Source organism: Clupea harengus, chromosome 2 (genome assembly GCF_900700415.2).
Source record: "Clupea harengus chromosome 2, Ch_v2.0.2, whole genome shotgun sequence".
Taxonomy (NCBI): domain Eukaryota; kingdom Metazoa; phylum Chordata; class Actinopteri; order Clupeiformes; family Clupeidae; genus Clupea; species Clupea harengus.
In genome coordinates, this window is record NC_045153.1 from 32,221,528 (window position 1) to 32,245,060 (window position 23,533).

The following is a 23,533-nucleotide window of genomic DNA, read 5'->3' on the forward strand; positions in this document are numbered from 1 at the left end:
ATTATGCCACCTCCCATACATTTCCAAAGTTCACACACCCCTCTGCAGGCTCACCCTGTCTCTAGTCAGCATCTGGGCTCTGTTTTTGTGCTGTATCTTGATAACTCCAGGTGGTTGTACCCAGGCTTCCCCGTCAACTTGAACAGGCACTCCCTCATCTCCCAGGATTGTGATCTTAACTGATCGACACTGGTAAAAACAATTGGAGGCAGCATTGGTATACACATTAAAAAACACACGGTGAAACAGTTTTCGGTCATTGAGGTAATCCAAAACCATGTTTAGATTTAAGATGAGGGTATCTTTAGTCCCAAACTGATAATATCATGCATATATACGCATTCTGTGTATGTTTTCCCATGTGGAGGAGTATCTGTTTCATGAGATGTATGACACACCTGTGCAATGCGATGATGCTGGAGTTTGATGACTCTGGACACGGCCATCTGCATACTACCAAACACAGCAACCACTTCCAAGATTTTGTCATCAAATGATGGAGCACAAAATATCTGCCATCAAAGATAAAAATAAAGCAAGTTAAAAGTTAGAAAATTGGTTTGGTGCAGACACTCACCATTCATTGCACTAAAAGGTGTGTGCATGATTCTAATCCAACACACATTTTGTCAAATTCAGTGAATTGCTCCTCATGGTCCTCTAGCTGTCTGTTTTCTTTGTGTGCACTGAAAAAGTGATTTTACACAATAGTGGCTAGATGGGAAACAAACATAGTGGCTTGGACCAAGCTAGAAACAATTCCAGAAGGAAATACTAGCCCTTGCAAAGAAAACAACACCACAAATATTTAAAATAAATATAAAGTAAATGTTTTAGAAAGTTGAATTATATTTAATGCATGCACATAGAGAGAGATAGAAACACAGACATGGGAAGAGGAAGAGAGAGGTGTGGGTAAGTCTATAAATACAAGAGGAAGAGAGAGATGTGGGTAAGTCTATAAATACATGCACACAGAAAGATGCAGCAGCAGAGAAATGGAGAGCGAGAAAGAGGAAGGATGTGGCAGCTGTACACTGACAGGGTATGAAGCAGTACCTATGGGCTTGCTTAGTGGATATCAGGATGAGTGGGACTATAACAGATATATTCTTGTGCTAAACTTGAGCATTTTGTGAAATGTACATGTCTACATAAGCAACAATACAAGCTTCGTTGTATAATTGTACCTGCCATTTATTTACAAAGTTCAAGAAAATAGGCATGTAAATATAAAATGTAGGATTATTAGTTGAAGGCAAGAAATGCTACATATAGGCCTAGAAGAATCAACATTTATAACAGGGCAGGGGTATACACGATCATAATAATACGTTTTAAATATAGTGGCAAGCAGTTATCATCGAGGTCCAAGCATTGTGTGTGAATTAGCCCAAGTAGCATAAGGTTGAATGATCCAAAAGAGGACCATTTGAATTTTGCAAATGTTACCTAAAGATTTAAAGACCACATTCATTTTGAAGATAGACCAAACCATGTCAGAGGAACAGAGAGGGGAAAAAATTGTAGATGTTGTAGCATCATCTTATGGCTGATTTGTTTGAAATTGGGTAAATAGCTTCTATATGCCATTATAAATGAGCCCACAGTTAGATTGTGTGTTCCCTTACCACACTGGTCTTTCTGGCAACAAGGACATTCCAGAGGAAACTGGCAGGTCCAACTGCCCATCAAGAGACTGTGGTTACTCAGTTGTCTTGGCTGCCAACCCTCCTGGCCAACCACTAGACTGACCCAGTATTATTTCTGGTGAAAGGTTGTTGATATTTGAGCTCAACAGCAAAAGCACACCCTTCCATGCTCCTGAAGCAATGTGTTGATTTGCTGAACTGTTTATGGCTCGGCCCGAGCCATTCTGTTTGTTTCCCCGTGTCAGAGCCAGGACTGTGTATGAAAACACCAGAGGTTTTGTATGCGCACACTTAATATACAACTAGTGGATGAGATGTAGCTGAGATTCACAAACTTCACAACTATCATTTGCCAATTTGTCATCTGGCATTAATTACAAAAGAAAACGGTTGGACTGGCTGAGTGTGGCAGTGGGGTCAGAGCACTGCACGATCCTTGAAAAGTGTGCGTTTAGAAGCTATAATGTTTTTTTCCCCAACTTTTCTTTAGCTTTTTTCTTTAGTTTCACGTCTTTAGTTTCATGTCTATGTTTGCTAAGCAGGACAGTTGGACAGATAGGAATAATATAGTGTCAAGCACGATCATGCTGCAAAGTTGCAATGGCAGACAGGTAGGATTTGAACATCATCTATTCATGTTGAATTTAGTTGCCCACCCCAGGGTTTGAAGACATTGCTATTCTTTCGTCAACCTAGGAGTATATTACATTACACGGCTACATTATGTTTGCGTTTGTTATTGAAACATGCACAGGTACCTTTCAAATTTGACTGGTAAAACAACACCGGACTGGTAAGAAAAAAAAATCCTAGCAGAAACCCTGAAAGGGGATTATTGCATCCCATGTTTTGACCAGACACGGGTAATTGTAGGACTGTGCAACTACTCATGCATCTGTCCAATCAATGTCAGCCAAAATGAAAAGGTCCTCCATTGTGGATCCTCAAATAAAAAAAAACTCTGATTGGACAATGTGGATAAGAATGTGAAACATGGATTAGAAGAGTAGAAGGTTGTGAAGGTGTTCATTGGGTTACTCACATCATCCTCTTTGGTTCCACCCCAGAAGTTGGTCCCGCCAGCGTAGCTAGGGATATTCAACACAGCAATGCCCTGGAGGCTTGGAAGTGGAATGTACTGTCCATCACACTACGCATTAGAGACAAAAACAGATACATGTTGATTTCCATGCTAAACGTTCTACTGCAAAACTCATGTTGCCAGGTTCAAGGGCAAACCGAAAGGACTTCATCTGAGTAAATCATGGCCAAGAATGTCCTGTTGTGACTACTCTTAGCTTTTGTGTTCCTCTTCAGATCCCTTACCTCCAGCTGCACCTTCTGCTCCAGATTACCACCACTACTCTTATCTTTTGTGTTCCTCTTCAGATGCCTTACCTCCAACTGCACCTTCTGCTCCAGATTTTTGTATGTCCTCTGCAAAAGTTCCTTTGTACCCAGGACTCCATACCACATCATGTTCTTTGTCCGGCTCCTGTAAAACGCAGAGGTCAGGCAGTATGAAGATTAGCCTCATTTTCACACAACCCTTTATAGGCTTGGAACCAACTTCTGTAATAGACCAATCATTAATACCCAGCTAGAACAATATGAGTGATCACAGTTTCATTTAAAGTGACAATATGCAACCCTTTTTTTAATACATTTCAAAACATTCATGGCCGTGTGTTTTGGAAATCACGTCACTGCCCAGGATTTTCACTGTCATTTTGCAGTTGCTGGCACAAAACACCACCGACTATCCCACTGAATACGACATTAGTTTAACACAAAAACTCCTGACCACTAATCGAAAATGACTATCTGCTGATGAGGCTGAATGAATAATGCGTGCTCTAAAAACTATTAAATCAACTCCCCATGACAACACACACCTCAAGGGCAGTATTCTCCTGCACGAGACAGGCCCTTGTCTGGAACCCCCCTCCCCATTCCAAACTAACTAATAAACTAAAAACAAATAATACAAATCTATCCCAAATGGGTATGGATGCCAGGATTCACTATCAGTATAACATATCAATGCTACAACCGTCATTAGGCTACACAAGGATGCTGTGTCATTTCTCTCTCTCTGAAGGTCACCAATTATGTCACTCAAGGTATGTATGCACACACTGTTAACTTATTTCCATAAATGTGAGGATAATTACGTATGTTGTACAATCCATCTCACCACCACACATCCTAATACAGTGTAAGCCTCCTGCTGAGGTCTGACAAGCACTCTGAGAGCAAAACGCGGGCAACAACAAAGACATTTTTTTCACAAAATAATTTAAAAAGGGAAATTTAAGAGAAAATATTGTATGGAAAATAAAAATAAAAAACCTTGGCTATGTTTGAAAATAGCTTTTGTTCACTAAAATGGATTTTTCTCCCATTTGTTATAACATTCTTCCACAAATGTTGTTTATTTCCCATTTCTATCTTGAGATACCCAACATTCGGTGTGAGCAAAACGAGATAACAGGCTCACCGGCACTTTTCTGGGTGCTCTTCACGTTTGTTATTAAACTCCAACGATATCTTGGCATCCAATCCAATTCCGAAGTAGTTGTTCATGACACATTTCTCCATGTACCCCTCTCTGTGTGAGCAAAGAGCACAGCTGATGATCCAGTTTAAAATCACCTGAAGGTAACATTAAGTAACAAAAACCGGAAAACATATGAGAAAGAGTTCTTACAGGGAATCCAAGTCTGGGTCAATGAAGGGAGTGGCTCCGAAAGGGTCAATGTTAGCAAGCAACATCTTACTGATGATGGAACTGCCTGCTATAGATGCAGCCAGGCCTGCCCGCAAGCCTAGACTCCAGAGGTAGACCATCATTATTGACACAAAATGACTTCACAGAGCAGTAAATCCATAAAGTTTATAAGTTTATAATGTTGTGGGAAAAGATCTCATCACTATAACTGTGTTGATGATACCAGTTGGTCAGAAGTGTTGTATTTTTAAGTTTATCTTGGGCAAGATACTGAAGAACAACCAGGAAATGTGTGTGAGAGAGATGGAGTAGGACTGACAAATGACTCAGCTGGATTTGTGCCTCTGGTGTGGGACACCGGTGCTACAGCTGTGTCATGGCTCCCAACAGTGTACTACACTATAACTACAACATAGCTCAGTGTTCTATCCTATAACTACAACATAGCTCAGATATAGCAGTAATCATATGGTGAGGTGGGCTCACCTGGGCATATAATGCGAGTGTTGAGAACAGGGAGATTCTCCTTGCTGGTGGTGAAGGCAGTCATTGAGAAGGAGCCACACGACTGGGTGCTGCGGCTGACGTGCCTCTCTGTGGGGGAGCATGGGGACTTTGCCACTGGGGGGACAAAGGAAACAAACACTGAATAGGTGATTCAAAAACAACACAATGGCCCCTATTATGAGGAAAATAACGGCTGGTGAAGATGGCCAATTGCGCCCGCGTGGGTTGTCTAAACTCCAGCGATAAACGAAGCGTTGAATATCCGTAGAGGCGTGACATTTTTAATATGGGCGTGGTGAAATATTCTTCTCTGACAGGGCATGCATGATCACTAACCATCAGGTGCATTATGCCTACATATTCATAGTCACTAGCAAGGAAGCAGGAGCAAACCTGTGTTAGAAGTTAATGCCTTGAATTTATCTCGGATATCTGTCATTTAGCACATACTCTGGCAGTATTTAAAAAAAAAAAGAATAAAATGTTTTTTTTTTTTTTTTTTTAAGATTAAACCCCTTCAAAGAAGAGGTAGGCCTAGTCTAATCTTGTCTGACTTTAATTAAATACTCAGTCATCAGTAAACAAATGTGATCCAGGATGTAAAGACGCGATCTCTTTCAAAACAACAGGAACAACAGAAGAAGCATTTCTACACTTGGGCGTAAAACTGTGCAGAACCCACGGCGACATCGCCATCTCCTGACACTGTAATCTCCCTTGACGCATTCAGTTTAAAGGGATTGCTTGGCAATGGTATTGGTCGGCTTTAACCAAACCTTTCATTAATTACCTTTGGCTTGGCACTGCCCACTCGGCACTGCCTTTGATCAGACCTTTACTACCCACTTTATGCTTGTGCAACTGTGCGAATGCGCTGCCGTCTCCAGCGGCCGTTATAGTCCTCAAAATAAGGCTCAGCGTGTTCAAACATTGACAAGGATGTCTGTATTATTATTATTATTGTCATGTTCAAGATTCAAACTTTGATATTATGAAAAAGAATCTAAATAACATTCAGGCAAAGTTAGGTGCTGGTCACTTGAAGTAAGACAAATAGAAGCTCAATACTTTTTTTTATCATACTGTGTACTGTGGGAAACAATAAGGTCTGTTAAAATACTGCAGTTCATTGACAGACATATCTTTACCTGTCATTTAGCAGATCAAATACAACTTAAACTGGAGATGCATTTCCACAAGAAAATGAGAGTGTGATTGCGCCTCATACTGTACTTGAAAAATGAATGAGAGTGTGATTGTGCCTCATACTGTACTTGAAGAATGAGAGTGTGATTGTGCCTCATACTGTACTTGAAGAAAGAATGAGAGTGTGATTGTGCCTCATACTATACTTGAAGAATGAGAGTGTGATTGTGCCTCATACTGTACTTGAAAAAAGAATGAGAGTGTGATTGTGCCTCATACTATACTTGAAGAATGAGAGTGTGATTGTGCCTCATACTGTACTTGAAGAAAGAATGAGAGTGTGATTGTGCCTCATCAGCAGTTGCTTATTTGCTTAAATAAACTTGTAAAACTTTTTCTTTTGTCACTTCTTCTCAGAAGGTTATAAGGACCTGACTACATGACACTTCAACTAACTTTGTGTAAGCTGCCTTGTGTAGACAAGCACATCCCTGCACTGGACTCAAACTCACAACCTCAGGAGGTGGCGTGCTAGCAAGGATGCTAAAACACATGGATGGGTGCTAGCGTCTGTCACCAGCACGTCTCTTAAGGTGTCAGGGAGTGAGGTTTACTCACTGCACAGCACTAACCACTGGCTACCATTACTCTTGCAGTGCTGGAGAAAGAATATAGCTAAGAAGTCCCTCAACTGAAAATGTTTCCACTAACATAATCACTGAAAATAAAAGCACAAACCTACACGACTAAGTAGGCCATCAAAGCAAGGTAAGACATGTATGTAAATGTAAAATTCATGTGAAATAGAAAACATTAGGCAGACAGCTTGTTTGCTAGCAGACTACTGCCATCTGGGAGGTGTTTGGATGCCCGCAGAACTTTGTTATGCCGACCTGCAAAGACCAGCAAATGTCCAAATACAGCTGTTAGATGGAGGTTTACAGGAACCCGCCTGGCCACAGTCATTTATTGATTGCGTGGCTTTTCAAATGCTCTAGGTGGGGCTGCGTACTGAAGCCTGCACCCCTTCCCCTCTCCCTACCCCCATTAGTAGTTCAGGGAAGTAGGTATTTAGTTAGATATTTAATATAAAGGCTACTAGATACCGAACTACTTATATTCTAGCATATTACTGATACTTCAGTATTCTGAATCAATATAACTGTCTAAAAAGAATCTCTCATGAAGTTCTTTTAAACATAGGCGTACCATAGACCTATGCTTTAAGAAAGATGTGACATTAGTGTTGAAATCAGGGAAATAAGGCCAGTGAGTGAAGCCTATCTGACACCCAGCAAAGACTGGCTTTAATAAAAGGTCATTAATATAATATAAATTAGTATATTGTAAAGTGAACTGAAAATATACAAAATTATATATACAGTAAAACAACTGTAAACAAAGTAAAAGGAATAAAATAGAGTTCATAGGAAAATGTGGTAGACATTGTTTACATTCCTACCGCTGTGGAGGTAGCACAGACACTGCTTACGGTACGGATAAATGCCAGCGACGCCAAACGCTTGCTTCGCTTTGAGTGGCCATATTACCTACTGTTGTATCTCTATTAATGTATGAAATGTTTACTAACCAAATTTTCTCTCTCTTATAGTGTGACCTTTGCCTGCAAATGCTGATGGCAGTGGACACATTATCCGTAAGTATATACGTGTATTGGCAGCCAAACTCTACCAACTCACTTTGTCTCTTTCTTCCCCTCCTGGTCTAGACTATCTTCGCTGTGGGATGCTGCTGTAGTCTCTCCACCTGATCTACTTGTAGAAAAACCCTCGGCCTACAACTACCCACCCCCACCACACTGTCATGCACTTACCCAAAACTCTGTGCTAGCCTTTACCTGCAATGTAAATAATTGCCACCATCGATATAGTTTTCTGTTCCATTACTCTACTTACCCACACTGTATGCCTATCAGTAGCCTATGAGTGAGTATACTGAGTGTGTCAGTAACATGAAACAAGTAGCCTATGAGTGAGTATACTGAGTGTGTCAGTAACATGAAACAAGTAGCCTATGAGTGAGTATACTGAGTGTGTCAGTAACATGAAACAAGTAGCCTATGAGTGAGTATACTGAGTGTGTCAGTAGTCTATGCCATCTGTCGTCCGCTCAGAGCCAGCCCCACTTTATGAGCTTGGTGGTTGTTTATGAGCTTGGTGGTTGTTGGTTGTGACTTGGTTGTGTTTGTGCTGACAAAGTTCTCTGAACTGTTTCCTTATTCACTTCAATGGGAATAAGATGGGGGGATTGCAAATATTGTTACATGAGCACTGCACGGGATCAGGATGGATGTGTCAGAGTTGGAGCAGTGTCAATAAGAAAACTGAAGAACAACAGTTCATGATGACGTAATCAAACTAATAAGAAGATCTCATTTCAACAAATCATAACACTTCTTGTTTCCATTTTAGACAAATATTGTAATAATCCAGTTCCACAGAAAAAATTGTGAGTAAAGCAAACAGCAGAGGGCAGTATGTTTACCCTTAGTGTTACTACTGAGAAGACCACAGTGTCTCTGACACCTAGCGTCTCTTCAGAACTAGAGTCCATCAAAGTTCGCCCCCGACGGTTCAATAAACAGACGTGAACCCAAGTATTACAATATCTCTGTCATTTTCCTTTGCTTATTTCACTGCAGACTGTACACACACATTGTACATTCAGATCCACAGAACATCTCCGGAACCTGTTAGAACATCTCTGGAACCTCTGGAAGAATTTCCCTGGAGCCTAGCAGCGCTCCGAATGTAAATAGGAGAGGAGAGGGAAAGCTAAAACACAAAATGATCTCAGCTCCAACTTGCCAATGGCGAACGCTAGCTTAGACAGACAAAAGCAAATTTGGAGAGGCACAACCGTATTTCCAATCCGCGGTGTGGGAACATTCAATACGATGACAAAGTAAGTAGACAATCAAGCATTGCTTTGCTACTGTTGGCTACTCGAGTGGAAACACTTCTAACATGATTAGTTTACGTCCCAGTCCCCAGCCATATCCCACATGGAGCAAAGAGAGTCCACTCATTAGCCAAAACACAACAATCTCTTGCTGTTGCCTTCCAACAACAATTTGTGACAAAGAAAAAAAGGAAAGAGAAAAAAAAAGGAAACTAGAAGGACACTACGCCAAGGCCAAATGCTGCATATTTGTTTGTAAATATGAAGATAACGAAACCGTACCGTACTGTGGCCCAAAAACCCACTGTACCCCTTCTTAATATACAGGAGGTAAGATGCAAATCTATGGGACCGAGTAACTAGCAATACCTTAAATACAAAATTTAAAACAATGTACATGATTTAGTGAGGTATGTGTTGAGTAATCTTACAGGGTGAAGACTGCAGTTCCTTGGTGTCTTCATCCTTCTCACTGTCTTTATCATCCTCGTCCTTTTTAAACTCAGTCAGGGACGGCAGGTCTTGCTCTTCTGTATGTGTATTCTGTTCATCTACCACTGATAAAAGAGAAGAAAGAACAATAAATAAATGTGTTGCAATCCACACAGTTCAAAAATGCAATGTAAATTCAGATGGACAAGTGGTCCGTAATCAACCTGGAATCATTTTCTTTGATGTTTTAAAGTATCAGATTTAACATTTCTGCCATTCACAAAACTTCAAAGGACTTCATTCAGACTGCTCTTTTGAGAGTTGGAAATCCACTGATGAAAAGGCGTATCCTTGTATCTCTTCTCTCACTCTTTTTCTGCCTGCTCAATGATCTGCCTCACTTCTTCTTGTATCTCTTCTCTCACCTTTTTCTGCCTGCTCAATGATCTGCCTCACTTCTCCTTGTATCTCTTCTCTCACTCTTTTTCTGCCTGCTCAATGATCTGCCTCACTTCTTCTTGTATCTCTTCTCTCACTCTTTTTCTGCCTGCTCAATGATCTGCCTCACTTCTCCTTGTATCTCTTCTCTCACTCTTTTTCTGCCTGCTCAATGATCTGCCTCACTTCTTCTTGTATCTCTTCTCTCACTCTTTTTCTGCCTGCTCAATGATCTGCTTCACTTCTCCTTGTATCTCTTCTCTCACTCTTTTTCTGCCTGCTCAATGATCTGCCTCACTTCTCCTTGTATCTCTTCTCTCACTCTTTTTCTGCCTGCTCAATGATCTGCCTCACTTCTCCTTGTATCTCTTTATCTCACCTTTTTCTGCCTGCTCAATGATCTGCCTCACTGCCTTCTTCAGGCTGTTGGCTCGCAGCATGAGCTGCTCACGGGGGAAGAGCTTGCAAGATGAAGAGGAACCTTTCTCCGTCACATTCTCCTCCAGCTTCTCCTTCAGCTCAGTAAGGGAAGAATCACTCAGATCTTCCTCCTCCTCCCCTTCAAGCTCTTCCTCCTCTTCCTCTTCCACGATGGGGGGTCTGATCACTGTGGGTTGGCATATGGCCTGTGCCTCCATGTTCAGCGTCTGCAATAGGGAGTCCAGCTTCTCATTGAGGACGGCACACTGAGGAGTGGGGGAGCAATGACAAAGGTCAAAGGTCAATCCATTTCATCTTAATTTGGACTGTTTCAAACAGTCAAATACATTCCACCAGTTCCTCCTGTTCTAAACAAACATAGTAATCGGACCACAGCTAATTTAATGTTAATAACTACCGGTAGTAAAAATAATTCCAAAAAAATCACATGCGTATGCTAACCCTAACCCTCAAAATGTTTGGTCCCACCCAAAGAAACGTTTAGGTTTAGTGATGACTCCTAAATAACCTATATGAGGACCATGGTGAGAATAGAGCACAGGGAATTGAATTAAGTAAAAGATCCAAACACATTTATTAGGATTTTGTAATGACTCAATGGACTAATGTGTAGGCCTATATAGAACATGCATATGTTGTCACTGAACATCTGCCTGCATATGTTGTCACTGAATTCGCTCAGTGTACTTGCTGAGGACACTTAGAGCATACACCAATAGAGTGCCTGTAGACGGGGGCTAAGAACATCAGTTTTGCTTTAGAACTACAGAGAATCTGATACGTTTGCACTCCTGTGCATGCAGAGGAGAATGCAGACTGATGTTCTATGCCATCAATATGCCAATGCAAAGATAATGATAATAATATATCTTCATTATTCCATATAGGTTGTATAGTGGGAACCAAACACTGAAGGTTCACACCCATAGTCTTTCCATCTTATTATTATTATTATTAATGGTGTAGTTTTTGCCAGGATACTGATTCACCAGTAATGAAACACTTTACACACTACACACTTCACACAAGTGATCTCCATTGAACTAATTGCGTGACTTCTAAAAGCAACCAGTCATGATTTAGGTGAGTCACTTTAAAGGGGATGAACAAACATGCAACCAATTCTTTTGATTGATTCATTTAGATCATGAGATCTGTTTTCACTTCGCTTAAAGACAGAAGCTCTAACCAAACGACAGAGGGTGAAGAGAGATAAATAAATGAAGAAAAGAAATAAAGAATGTTGAAAATGAACATGAGGTTCCCTTCAAATTTGAAATGTAGTTATTATTTTTGAGATCTGAGATGTCATTAAAATACTCACTTTGAGGGACATGGTGTCTGCCTCCCCTGTATTGTCAGGGCCTTTCTCATAAGACTTTCCCACTTTAGCAACAAAGTCCTTCACTGTTCCGCAGAGAATCCTGGTAGGGGGAGAGTTAAATGAAATCTATTCAATACCTTTACTTGCTATAAAGTGAACAATAGACAGGGAAGATGACTCACTTTGCCGAAGATATGACCACCGAATGCTGATCGGAGCTCAAAATCTTTGTAAGATGAGCAGCAACTGAATCTTCATAGGCAGAAATCTGGAACTTAATCATTGGGGATATTGAAAGTGAATTTCACGCTACTGTAATAACCTTTGTGCGTATGCTATCTGAGTAAATGTGTATGTACATCTAAGGCCTGGGATATATAAATATACAAACTGAGCACCTGAAGGTGTATACCATGCATATCCTTCAGTCATATATATACTGTATATATATATATCTATATCGTACACACTGAATAACTGAAGAATACAAAGGATTTATATCCTGCATGATAGAGTGAATTCTGGAACTACAGAGTAGCGACAAGAAATACTACAAAGATTGGGACTGTTTCAAAAGTACACAGGCTGGTATGCAATCAATAACACTCATATTGCTGCATAGCGTGCAAACAGGAACTTCACTTAAAATGAGAACATTCCTTCCTGGCCTTGTAGCTGTGTGTGTGTGTGTGTGTGTGTGTGTGTGTGTGTGTGTGTGTGTGTGTGTGTGTGTGTACTGGTACCTGACTGTCCTCTTCGTCGTCAACAGTAGGTGTGTTCTTATGAGGTATTTTGATCTCATGTGTCATGATACTCCACCTGCATAGAATTGAGAACAGCTGTTAATGACTGCCATGGACCCAGCACCTGCTGACAGTGTAGAGCAGAGAAGAGCCGAGAAGAGCCGAGAAGAGCAGAGAAGAGCAGTCTCCTTGGAGGGTCCTATATATTTTTTGCTATGATGCATGTGGCATATTTTCTGTTTATCCAATAAACCTTATTTCACTGCTGTGTCCATGAAGTATTATATATATATATGACAAAGAAGTTGCTGATCCAAACGGCCAACAATTTATAAATGAAAATAATGGAAATGATCAGGGGTGGCCCAACTTTTTCATACGACTGTAGGTAAACAGAGGCCTTATAAGTAAACAGAGGACTCTTATAAGTAAACAGAGGACTTATAAGTAAATAGAGGACTTATGAGTAAACAGAGGCTTTATGAGTAAACAGAGGACTTATGAGTAAACAGAGGACTTATGAGTAAACAGAGGCTTTATGAGTAATCAGTGGCCTTATAAGTAATCAGTGGCCTTATAAGTAAATAGAGGACTCTAGGCACAACGTTTTAATAATGTGTACATAGTATACAAAAAGGATTGGAAAGCTCTAAAACTTTGGATAGATTGGAGAGTTAAAAATACTTTACTAGTCAGTTTCTTTATCTATAAAAATCCCTATATAATAACAAATATATAATTTTTTGAATGTATGTAGTGAAGAATATTGGTGTTTTTCATATACTCTCTAAGGAGTTGCAACTCATGTGAATTCCTCCCCCACAATAATGCATCACAATCACACCACATTCATTAACACACAAATGGTCAGCAAGACCCTCCCTGTCTGACATTCACACCTTTCATATCTAGGTAGACCCCATACTGTTCCCCTTCCTTACACGCCCCCACCGTACACCTTGAACTAGACCTCCAGACACACCCATTCCCTTCCTTAATGCCCAAACTAGGCATACACCTTCACACCTACCCCTTTCCTGTATGCCCAAACTAGGACTTTCCTGTCATTATGTAGGCATACACCTTCCCAAAGGCATCCCCCAGACACACCCGTTATGTTAAGTTGTGTATTCTACCTTCCCATAACTTGATTGCTGTTTTGGAACATAAAGGTGCGTTAAGCCTTTTCACGCCAAGCATTTTAGAATGTCCCTGCCATATTGGTTCAACTGATCTTGAAGAAACACAGCAATGTCTAGCAGATCAGAATGGGCTTTCCCGTCTGTAGAACCGCAGATTCCCAAGGTGCCTGCACACAAAGTCGTGATGTGTAACTTTATTGTAATTTGATTCAGATTAGATTAATGTAACCGCTATGTATGGTTAATTGTAAATGAAATGTGATGCAATCTGTCTCTGAGCCTGTGCGTGTGTCCTCGCCATCCGTATTGCTCTTTAAAAGTGACGCCTTGTGTAACTGAAATTTACTGAAACTTTGTTGCAGTGTTTCAGGGCGTTTTCACACCTGTAGTTCGTTTGCTATGTTCTGATTCAGGGATTAATATGATACAATGTTGCAGTTGCCCCTTTGTTCGGTTTGTGTTCACACTGCAACATTTAACAGCGGACTAAATCTTGTAAACAAACGGCACGCGCAAGCAAACTGTTCTCTCATAGGTCCGATTTTAATGCGGCTATAAATAGGCTCTGTTGCTTTTTTTTTTTTTTTTTTAAGGTGTGGGTGATTGGGAGTGCGTGATGAACTCATGTTAATATGAAGCTGCACAGGCACGCTGAGGGTTTCTATCTTTTCCTATTATAATTTAATACGCTAAATCGAAGCGCCTATAACATCAGGTAGATAACTAGCTATCATTTCATACAAATGGGCCTCTTCCATTTAAACCGTTTGATGTTATTAAAAAGTTTCCTTAGCTAGCATAGCAACTACTTGGGTTCAAAGTGATCACAAGCACTTGCGGGTGATGTTAAATGGCTTCACATAGGCATTAAACAATCCTGAGAAAAAGAATTGGACATCAACAGAGTAAGGGCTTACTCTGATATCAATGTAATGTTAGCAAATGAGGGGGGAGAAGGTGTAGGTATAGTCCCCTCTCCTTCTCTTCCCTCCCCTTCTGCCATCACCCCCTCCCCCCTTCTTTTTCTATCTCTACCCCTCTATCCAGCTCCAGTTAGGGAGTTTTTTCTTGCCCCTGTCGCCACTGTACTTACTCCAGGGGAGTTCAGGCCCTGAGCTCTGGGAAGCGCTTTGAGACAATTGTATTGTTTTGGTGCTAAATAAAATTGAATTGTATTGAATTGCTATATAAACAGCTTTGCCATTGTTGTCTGGATTGTTTCAGTTTCCTATCATAGACATGCAGTGAGAGCAAACGCCCCAAAGCTTTACTTCACTTCTTGAACAAGTTTGCATACTTCTTAATTAGCCTAAAACTCCCAATGACTAAGTAGGCTATGCTACATAAGATGCTAAAACAATGCATACGAAACGATTCATTTACATTAGTGAACAGCATAAGAGCATTACAGCTGATGGCACTATAGCTTTGGCAAAAAAGAAGTGCAGAAAGCTGTAAGTGGCCGAGCAGTCATCAGCACTATTTACTTATAAGTTAAATAAATTGCATGCCACTTATGCGAATCCCTCATTCCGACTAGACACACTGCATAGCGGTGTGTAATATGACCGCCACACAAAGAGAGAATGATCATGGACGGATTATGAAATCAAGGGCCCCTGGGCATGAAAGCCTCCTTGGCCCTCCAAGTCCCGGATACACGCACAGCAAGAAGCAACTCACAGTCCAACCACCCTGTGCTTACATGAGATCTGTAGATCGCCTACAGAAGTCACACCACATCAACACAAGTCCAAACACCCTGTGCTTACATGACATATTTAATACCTGTAGATCGCCTACACGAGTCACACCACATCAACACATGACGCAATAAGATACATTAATATATTTGAATTGTCAACAAACAGCACATTAATGGACAAAATAAAGACACACCTCTACAGCCCATCATACAGGATTTACGAGACTATTACCACAGGCAGTAGCTGTGTCTGATTTACGAGACTAATATCACAGGCAGTAACCGTGTTTGATTTACGAGACTAATATCACAGGCAGTAACCGTGTTTGATTTACGAGACTAATATCACAGGCAGTAGCTGTGTCTGATTTACGAGACTATTACCACAGGCAGTAACTGTGTCTGATTTACGAGACTAATATCACAGGCAGTAACTGGGTCTGATTTACGAGACTAATACCACAGGCAGTAGCTGTGTCTGATTTAGGAGACTATTACCACAGGCAGTAGCTGTGTCTGATTTACGAGACTAATATCACAGGCAGTAACCGTGTTTGATTTACGAGACTAATATCACAGGCAGTAGCTGTGTGCAGTAGCTGTGTCTGATTTACGAGACTAATATCACAGGCAGTAGCTGTGTCTGATTTACGAGACTAATATCACAGATTGATATTAAGATATTGAAATGTGTCAGTTGCAGTGCCCCCTATGGAGAAAATGTCATGAAATTTGGCATGCATCCAAAGAATGCGGTAGTGATGCAGGGTGTGCACTAGGGGGCGCTCCTCCACTAATGAATCATAATGGGCTAGGATAATGCACCTCCTAGAGTCCATAAAAGTGTCATCAAATGTGACTGCAGCACTACGAAATTCTTTGGAATGCACGCCACATTTCATGAATGGGGATTCATTGTGGATGACCCATTTGCACAGAAAAACATGTATTCAATGTATGGGTATTCTAAAACATTTTGAGAAGGCATCTAGTGTGCTTAAATCCACTATGCCATGTCAGCAGTTGATTCCTGTCATTAACATGGATAAAGCTATAATGCCGCAGTTCCAGGATCATACCTGTCCAGCATCTTGGTACTGGCCCGTTCCAGCTTCTCTAAGATCTGAGGGAGCTGTGTGTCATCATCACAGGATGGACCCCAGCCAAGTACACGCGCCAAGTCATTTCCAGTGCCCAACGGCAACACACCAAGCTGACACTGTGAAGGGGAAATACATGATCACAGTAAAAAAAAAATATCATATTTTGGTACTACAACACTTATGCACTGTAGATATTTACAGTATACCACCCAAACCCTTATTCTCACCTGTTTATGAAGACTGAGCTTGTCAATTTCTGATAGTACCCAGCCCACACTGCCGTCTCCACCACAAACAAGAATTCGGAAGTTATCAAACTTCTGGAACAAGCGGAGTCTGCAATCAAATCAAATAAAAATGCCAAATAAAAATGTCAGTGATAACTAAAAAAAAAATTGTAAGGTACAGGTCTGCCTCATAAGTAGGGTTGGGTACCGAGAACCGGTACCAATATGGAACCGGTTCCAATACAACCGGTACCTACCCGGACCGAAATACAACGCAGATTTCGGTGCTTCATTTCGGTGCCTGAGCCAATTGAACACGGTCGCTAGGCAGATTCTGTGGGGCACATGTAAAACTGCCCCAGCTCCCAATGTAAACTTTGTCCTGTGTCGCTCACGCTCATTGGTGTTTTCATAGCAACAGTCTTATGACAGTGAAGAGCAGGCAAGCACAAACAAAACTAGCCATCAACCTTTTAACAGAGAAAATACCGAAAGGTAAACGGTCAAAAGTGTGGCTGTATTTCGCACAAAAAGATTCAAACAACGCAACGTGCAGCAAATGCAACAAAATAATTGCGTGAAAAGAGGGGAGAGATGGCAAGTGTCAACGGCAGATCAGCAACCGAAGACTGAAAAATATACGGAGATGACAGCTAAACTACCAACGGTAGTATCTTAAAGGGGCAGTACACATTTTCTCGTACTCAGTGTGTTCAAGTAACAAGATTAACTATAAACAAGATAGGTATAAACAAATCATAAAATGGTGAAATTTCATGAAATAAATGCAAACAAAATAATACATTTTTGACTCCAAAGGCAAATATGCTCATATTTTTGCAAAAGAAGTTTAAAGCTGTTTGTATTTATTTATATTTATTTAAGTATACTATAAACTGTTGTTTACAGTTAATATAATGTTCATAGTTTGAAGTTAAAAAGTTTGAAGCTGTAGTTGGAAGCCAAGTGTTTTGTATGTATTTATATTTATAATATACTTTAACAGTTAATATATTGTTCAATTTGAAGAAAAAAAATTGCCTTGGCAATAAAAAAAGCCTTGCTGAAGTATTGAAGCTGTAGTGTGTGTACAGAGTGTGTGTGTGTGTTTTGTATTTATTTGTATTTATTTAAGTATAGTCTAAACTTTTGTTAACAGTTCATATATTATTTAAGTTTTAAGTTAAAAAGTGTTTTCTATTTATTTATATATATATATAATCTACTTTAAACAGTTCATATATTTGGCAATAAAAAAAGCCTTTCTTAAATGTCGTCAATCGTAATTTTCTTTTTTCTTTTTTATAAAAGTATCGGTTCCGGCACCGTTTAGGCACCGGTATCGTTTTAAAAGTATCGGTTATGTACCGGTATCGGATAAAAACCAAACGATACCCATCCCTACTCATAAGGAAGGCTTTGTCCCATATACACTCAACTAAGTCTTTGTCCAAAAGGTATCAGCAGGTTATCAATTCTGCCCATATACAGGCATTAACATGGCAAGTGTCACTGCAGTGGATGGATGGAAACATGAAACATGGGAGGAAAGACCTACTGCAGTGGATGGATGGAAACATGAAACATGAAACATGAAACATGAAACATGAAACATGGGATTAAAGACCTACTGCAGTGGATGGAAACAGAAAATCAACATCTGACTGAACTCAGTGACAGGATGTGGTGTTTTCATTTGCAAACAGGAAGTATTTCTCTCACCCTAAATGGGGTCCTCCATTGACCAGATCAAACACTTGGGCTGGATTCAGCAGCTGCTTGAACCGGCGCAGGAACTTCACCCCCTGATTGTCACCGCTTTTAGAGTTGACAAAGACCAGGAGAGGACTGGCACAAGACGGGGGACACGTGGCCTTCCAGAAGCCTATCCCAAAACATGGAATAGTCACACATGAGAAAATACATTTTCAGAATACACTGTGAAGCGGAAGATTCTTGAACAAAAGCAAAAGAACCACTCCTATTTTCAAATCATCAGTGTTGGTACAAACATATTAATATAAACTAATTACAAGAATGAAAAAAGATACATCAATTATGGCTTTACACTTTTTCTATACTTGTCTGTGACTTGAAACATATTATGAGAAATGAATGAACAAACCTGAAATACATTTAAATGGTCGACTGAAACACAGTGCAATGTACACTCATTTCAAATCTCAGATATCAAACACATTGGCTAATTCAAAGCCCTGTTGTGATGCTCACTAATATTAACAATAATATACAAGAATCTTCTTTAAGGCACCACAATTTGAAGTTCTATTCTCTGAAAAATGCTGCAGTACTACTGTTCATCACTTATGAATTCATACTGTGGACTATGAATTAATAATGCAGAGTGCGGCTCTAAAAGCAACAACAGTGGAATGCTGTCATTGCAGTGGAATGCTTTCATCCAATACATTATGAGCTGTGATGATGATCTTGAGACCAAATGATGGCTTCTCAAGTATATATACATGTACTGTAAACACAGAAGTGAACTGTGCTGAGCACCATACCATGGTCAGGGAAGGGCTGTATATGCACCATTACTCATGTGCTGCATTCATTTCCATTACAGCATTGGACTACACGTGCAGCAGTAGGGGGATAAGAGTGCTTTTCTGCCTCAGCGAGTGGACTGAATATGTCTCCACAGTATGGGAGGTTGCATTCTTCACCATGCATACATGGACCAATAAAGGATGTCCCTAAGTGCGTCTGGTATAGACATCTGGATGAGAGTCAGTTTATGCAGCTACTCAGCAGATTATGAACGTGTGTGTGCAGAGCTTGAGTATGCCCTCATTTTTCAAACTGTCTAGTTAGTGTCAAGACCTAGAGTATATGTAAAATGACGCTGTGGTGTGGTTGGGATGGAGGTGCATTTCTCCTCAAACGAAAGATGACAGCAATCATGTTCAGTTCTGCACTCCTAGTCCTCTCTCTCTCAGTCTTTCTTTCCTCAGCAACCAAGAAGGAAGAGAGGGGGGGAGCAAGAGAGAGGGAGCCAGAGAGAGGGAGAGAGAGAGAGGGAGCAAGAGAGAGAGGGAGCGAGAGAGAGGGAGCAAGAGAGAGAGGGAGCAAGAGAGAGAGAGGGAGCGAGAGAGAGGGAGCGAGAGAGAGAGAGGGAGCAAGAGAGAGAGAGAGGGAGCGAGAGAGAGAGGGAGCGAGAGAGAGGGAGCGAGAGAGAGAGAGAGGGAGCGAGAGAGAGGGAGCAAGAGAGAGAGGGAGCGAGAGAGCGAGAGAGAGAGGGAGCAAGAGAGAGAGGGAGCGAGAGAGAGGGAGCGAGAGAGAGAGGGAGCAAGAGAGAGAGGGAGCGAGAGAGAGAGGGAGCGAGAGAGAGGGAAGTCACGAAGCTGCAACACGTGCCAGCAGCAGCCCAGAGCCAATTAAGATGCTGCTCTCCTCCAGAGCTCTGAGCACAGGCTGAGGAAGAGGAGGAGGAAGAGGAAGGGAACCTTCGCATGTGAGCTGCGTGGTGGGGGATGGCTAATGGAGGATAGTCTCTCCTCTCCTCCAGAGCTCTGAGCACAGGCTGAGGAAGAGGAAGAGGAAGGGAACCTTCGCATGTGAGCTGCGTGGTGGGGGATGGCTAATGGAGGATAGTCTCTCCTCTCCTCCAGAGCTCTGAGCACAGGCTGAGGAAGAGGAGGAGGAAGAGGAAGGGAACCTTCGCATGTGAGCTGCGTGGTGGGGGATGGCTAATGGAGGATAGTCTTTCCACAATCCCTTCCTTTGTCGATCCCAGCATGTTACTCATCTGTCTTTCTTTTTAATCAATCTATTTTATCAATAAAATTGAGCACTACACTGACACATATTATTTTGTACTGCCTAATTTTCAAGCATTATTCAAACTGTCCAATAACATGTGACTGCTGGACCTGAGACATCAAGTGCATTGATTGTCCAATGAATCCCTACCTCATTTCCAGCTAATCATTTGTTCCCTATGTTCAGCATCTTTGAAGAGAATGGACATGTAGTATTCAAAGATGCTGTAGCTGACATCGTGGGAAGTTAGTCTAAAGAATGTCAAAGCACTCCAGATGTAGAGCTATCCAGATTAGCCTGACAATTACAATTAAAAGAGTTCTTACACATAACCGCTAACGCACAGCGTGCTACTACTACTATTACTACAATTCTACACAGAATTTAATAAAATTGTTGTTTATCTTCTCAAATTTCACACACACATTGGGTGCATACATCATGGTCTATTTGAAAAACTATTTATTTAGAAATGATTTTGATGCATTCTGTTCTATGCACCAACCTGACCATCAATGTATCCCAACATACAGAAACATGTAAGAGGTAGAGGCAAAGACTTCAAAGGCGCAAGTGAGAAAGGAATCTAGCATTCATTCTCAACTCCCTCGCTCCCCTCATTGTACAAAAAAGTTACAAATGTCCTAAGTTTGACACCACAGCTCTTGCATGTTAGCTCTCTTAAGGTGAATGATGACTGTTAAACTTAATAGGATGCAAGGCAATACAAGTTAAATGTAGTTAATAGAAGAGTTAAATCAATATTTGGAACTGTAAAGTTATTTATGACTATAGCCTGTGTCTAGAACATTCCCTGACGCATAGAACATGAAGTGTACTGAATGAAAGAAAGGAACTGAATGAATGAATCACTTGGCTGAACAGATGTAAGTGTACTGGAAGGCATTTCTGGCCTTGTGTTAAATCGTATGTTAAAATGTTAAAAAGTTTTCTATTATGCTTATGTTAATTAATTTTATTGTATTATTATAGTTAGCTTCTAATATGTTGGCACTCTGAGATTCTTTTGAATGAAGAGTGCATTACAAATAAAATAAATTATTATTACTGTGCCTAAATTGAACAAGATTTCACACCACTATTTTTGCAGCCAGTGTAACTCTGAGTAACATCAGTGATGATGTGAAAACCGAAAAGTCCAGCATACGTTGGAGTGCTTTGCATTTCTGGCCAATACATTATACTACTACAGTGGGTTGCTCTTTAAGACACTTAAGAGCATTTCTGGCCAATACATTATACTACTACAGTGGGTTGCTCTTTAAGACACTTAAGAGCATTTGGGGGCATACTAAACATAATGTTGGCATATTAACTGCACCAAATCCAACGATTCGTACACTTTAGTATGACCATGCAATACTGGCAAATCAACATGGTCAGCATACCATCTGAATCAATGCTGTTGAGTGCAGTGGGTGGGATGATGGAGACTTTGCACTGGCCAAGAGGACACTTCCGTGGGTACAGATCCATGCAGGCAGTGTGTACCTGTCCAAACACACACACATCACACTGTTCATCCCTCGACATCCCATTGAAAAGTGAGAACATCACCAGAACATACTCAAATTGGTACAAATAACACCTAACATAAGTTGAAACCACTAGTAATAGTCCCATATATATGCAGGGTGATCATATAAACATCTCATGTTTCCACCCTCATATTACCCCAACAAATCTGTTTCCTACATTTAACCATCTACTTATTTAAAAATGTCTTGCAACCATCAAGTCAGCCTCCCATCCATGCATTCATGTAATCAAAACCATGACAAAACCCCCCAGGAGTGACTAAAGTTGGCCCTTCCCTCCTGCATGAGTGTTCTGCGGTGGAGCCCTTACCATGGCCTTGCACCACAGGCAGCGCCAGTCTTGCAGGCGAAGGACACTTCCGCAGGTTTTGTCACACACCGCACACTTGGCACTGACAGGTAAATTCCCCTCCAACCATTGATGTGGCATTGCAATCTACAGAATATCAAATCTTTTAGAATTTCATGGGTTAAAAATACTAGCTCCCCTATACCATCCTCTGTACTCCATTCACAATATTATTCATACTCTTTTGTACTTGCCTACTTTTGAACTCTTTAGCTTTCCTCTATAATTACTGTGTTTTGTGCGTACACAATGACCTTTCTGCTAAATGGTGGGCTGCACATTTTGTATCGTACTACCTACCCCATCCTCATCCTCAATGATATCTTTTCCAATGGAAGCCAATGTTGTCCATTTACAGTTATTCGTGGCCCTGACCGCACACCTCTTGTGGGCTTTAAATTTACACACTGTAAAAAAACAAGGGGAAAGGGCAGTGTTTTATACAAGATATAATACAAACTTCAGGGTATATATAATAACTTCAACATTGAATTCAGCTTGATCGTCTGTGTTAAGCATATCATAGTTCAGAAAATAATGTTACAGTGTGAACACTGCTCATACAACCATAAAACACACACTCATACAGACACAGTCACACACACACACACACACACACACACACACACACACACACACACACACACACACACACACAGACACACACACTTTTTGTTTCTGAGTGAATGAAACCCAATAAGCTAATGGCTAGCAGTAAATTGCATTGCAGGTTTAATCGGATTAAGAATGTTCATCTTGCTGGGTCTGGAGAGAAAAAATTGATTACCCGACTTCTGGTGTGACCACCTCTTGAGCACTGACCTCCACTTCAAATAAGAGTTGCTTTCTACTACATCTAATTAAATATTAGTCGAAGCGACGCAGTGTAATACACACTAAAACTAAACTAAAAAACACACACCTTTACTGAAATATATGCCTGGAGGGTTACAGTAGACATAAAAGTACTAGTAGATAAGCCTGTGATTAATCTTATCCAATGCACAAATACTACTTCAAAGCGACATTGTGCAGGTTTTTTTGTACATAGCAAGTTTCATAACATCCTCAGAATCATTTTGATGCTATATGGTCATGTGAAGGAGAGATAAAAACACTGGCCAGGCTCATCACTACGCAGATCTGTACTAAGGCCTGGAAAACCAGCAAAGATGTAGGAACAGCTTTTAGGGTACAATGTACAATGTACACAGTACCAACTGTGCCGTTGTTGTTGTTTACCAGGCAAATATGTTGGCTGTAAGGTAGTTAGCTCACTGGTTTTACACATAACTGCATAAAGCCCATTTCATTAACCAAAGCCCT

At 40.7% G+C, this 23,533-nt stretch overlaps 1 protein-coding gene across 9 annotated transcripts in view; it reads right to left on the reverse strand.

Annotated features, from left to right (window-relative positions):
• The window catches only part of dgkh (diacylglycerol kinase, eta), an 83,548-nt gene that overhangs the window by 25,880 nt on the left and 34,135 nt on the right, over nucleotides 1–23,533 (reverse strand). For 6 of the 9 annotated variants that reach the window (XR_004162982.2, XM_031561207.2, XM_031561182.2 and 3 more), the window contains 18 exons: nucleotides 22,508–22,614; nucleotides 22,169–22,294; nucleotides 21,709–21,811; nucleotides 18,236–18,398; nucleotides 16,514–16,622; nucleotides 16,263–16,402; nucleotides 12,337–12,412; nucleotides 11,776–11,867; nucleotides 11,594–11,693; nucleotides 10,208–10,514; nucleotides 9,390–9,515; nucleotides 4,870–5,004; nucleotides 4,363–4,480; nucleotides 4,153–4,263; nucleotides 2,979–3,147; nucleotides 2,695–2,802; nucleotides 399–512; nucleotides 55–189 (listed from right to left, as the gene is read on the reverse strand). Coding sequence is in view for 8 of the 9 variants with exons in the window: in XM_031561207.2 (XP_031417067.1) it covers nucleotides 55–189; nucleotides 399–512; nucleotides 2,695–2,802; nucleotides 2,979–3,147; nucleotides 4,153–4,263; nucleotides 4,363–4,480; nucleotides 4,870–5,004; nucleotides 9,390–9,515; nucleotides 10,208–10,514; nucleotides 11,594–11,693; nucleotides 11,776–11,867; nucleotides 12,337–12,412; nucleotides 16,263–16,402; nucleotides 16,514–16,622; nucleotides 18,236–18,398; nucleotides 21,709–21,811; nucleotides 22,169–22,294; nucleotides 22,508–22,614 (2,339 nt within the window). In the remaining variant the exon portion in view is untranslated. The remainder of the gene's footprint in view (nucleotides 1–54; nucleotides 190–398; nucleotides 513–2,694; nucleotides 2,803–2,978; nucleotides 3,148–4,152; nucleotides 4,264–4,362; nucleotides 4,481–4,869; nucleotides 5,005–9,389; nucleotides 9,516–10,207; nucleotides 10,515–11,593; nucleotides 11,694–11,775; nucleotides 11,868–12,336; nucleotides 12,413–16,262; nucleotides 16,403–16,513; nucleotides 16,623–18,235; nucleotides 18,399–21,708; nucleotides 21,812–22,168; nucleotides 22,295–22,507; nucleotides 22,615–23,533) is intronic. The other 3 variants (XM_031561192.2, XM_012819795.3, XM_031561188.2) reach the window with 2 other exon arrangements.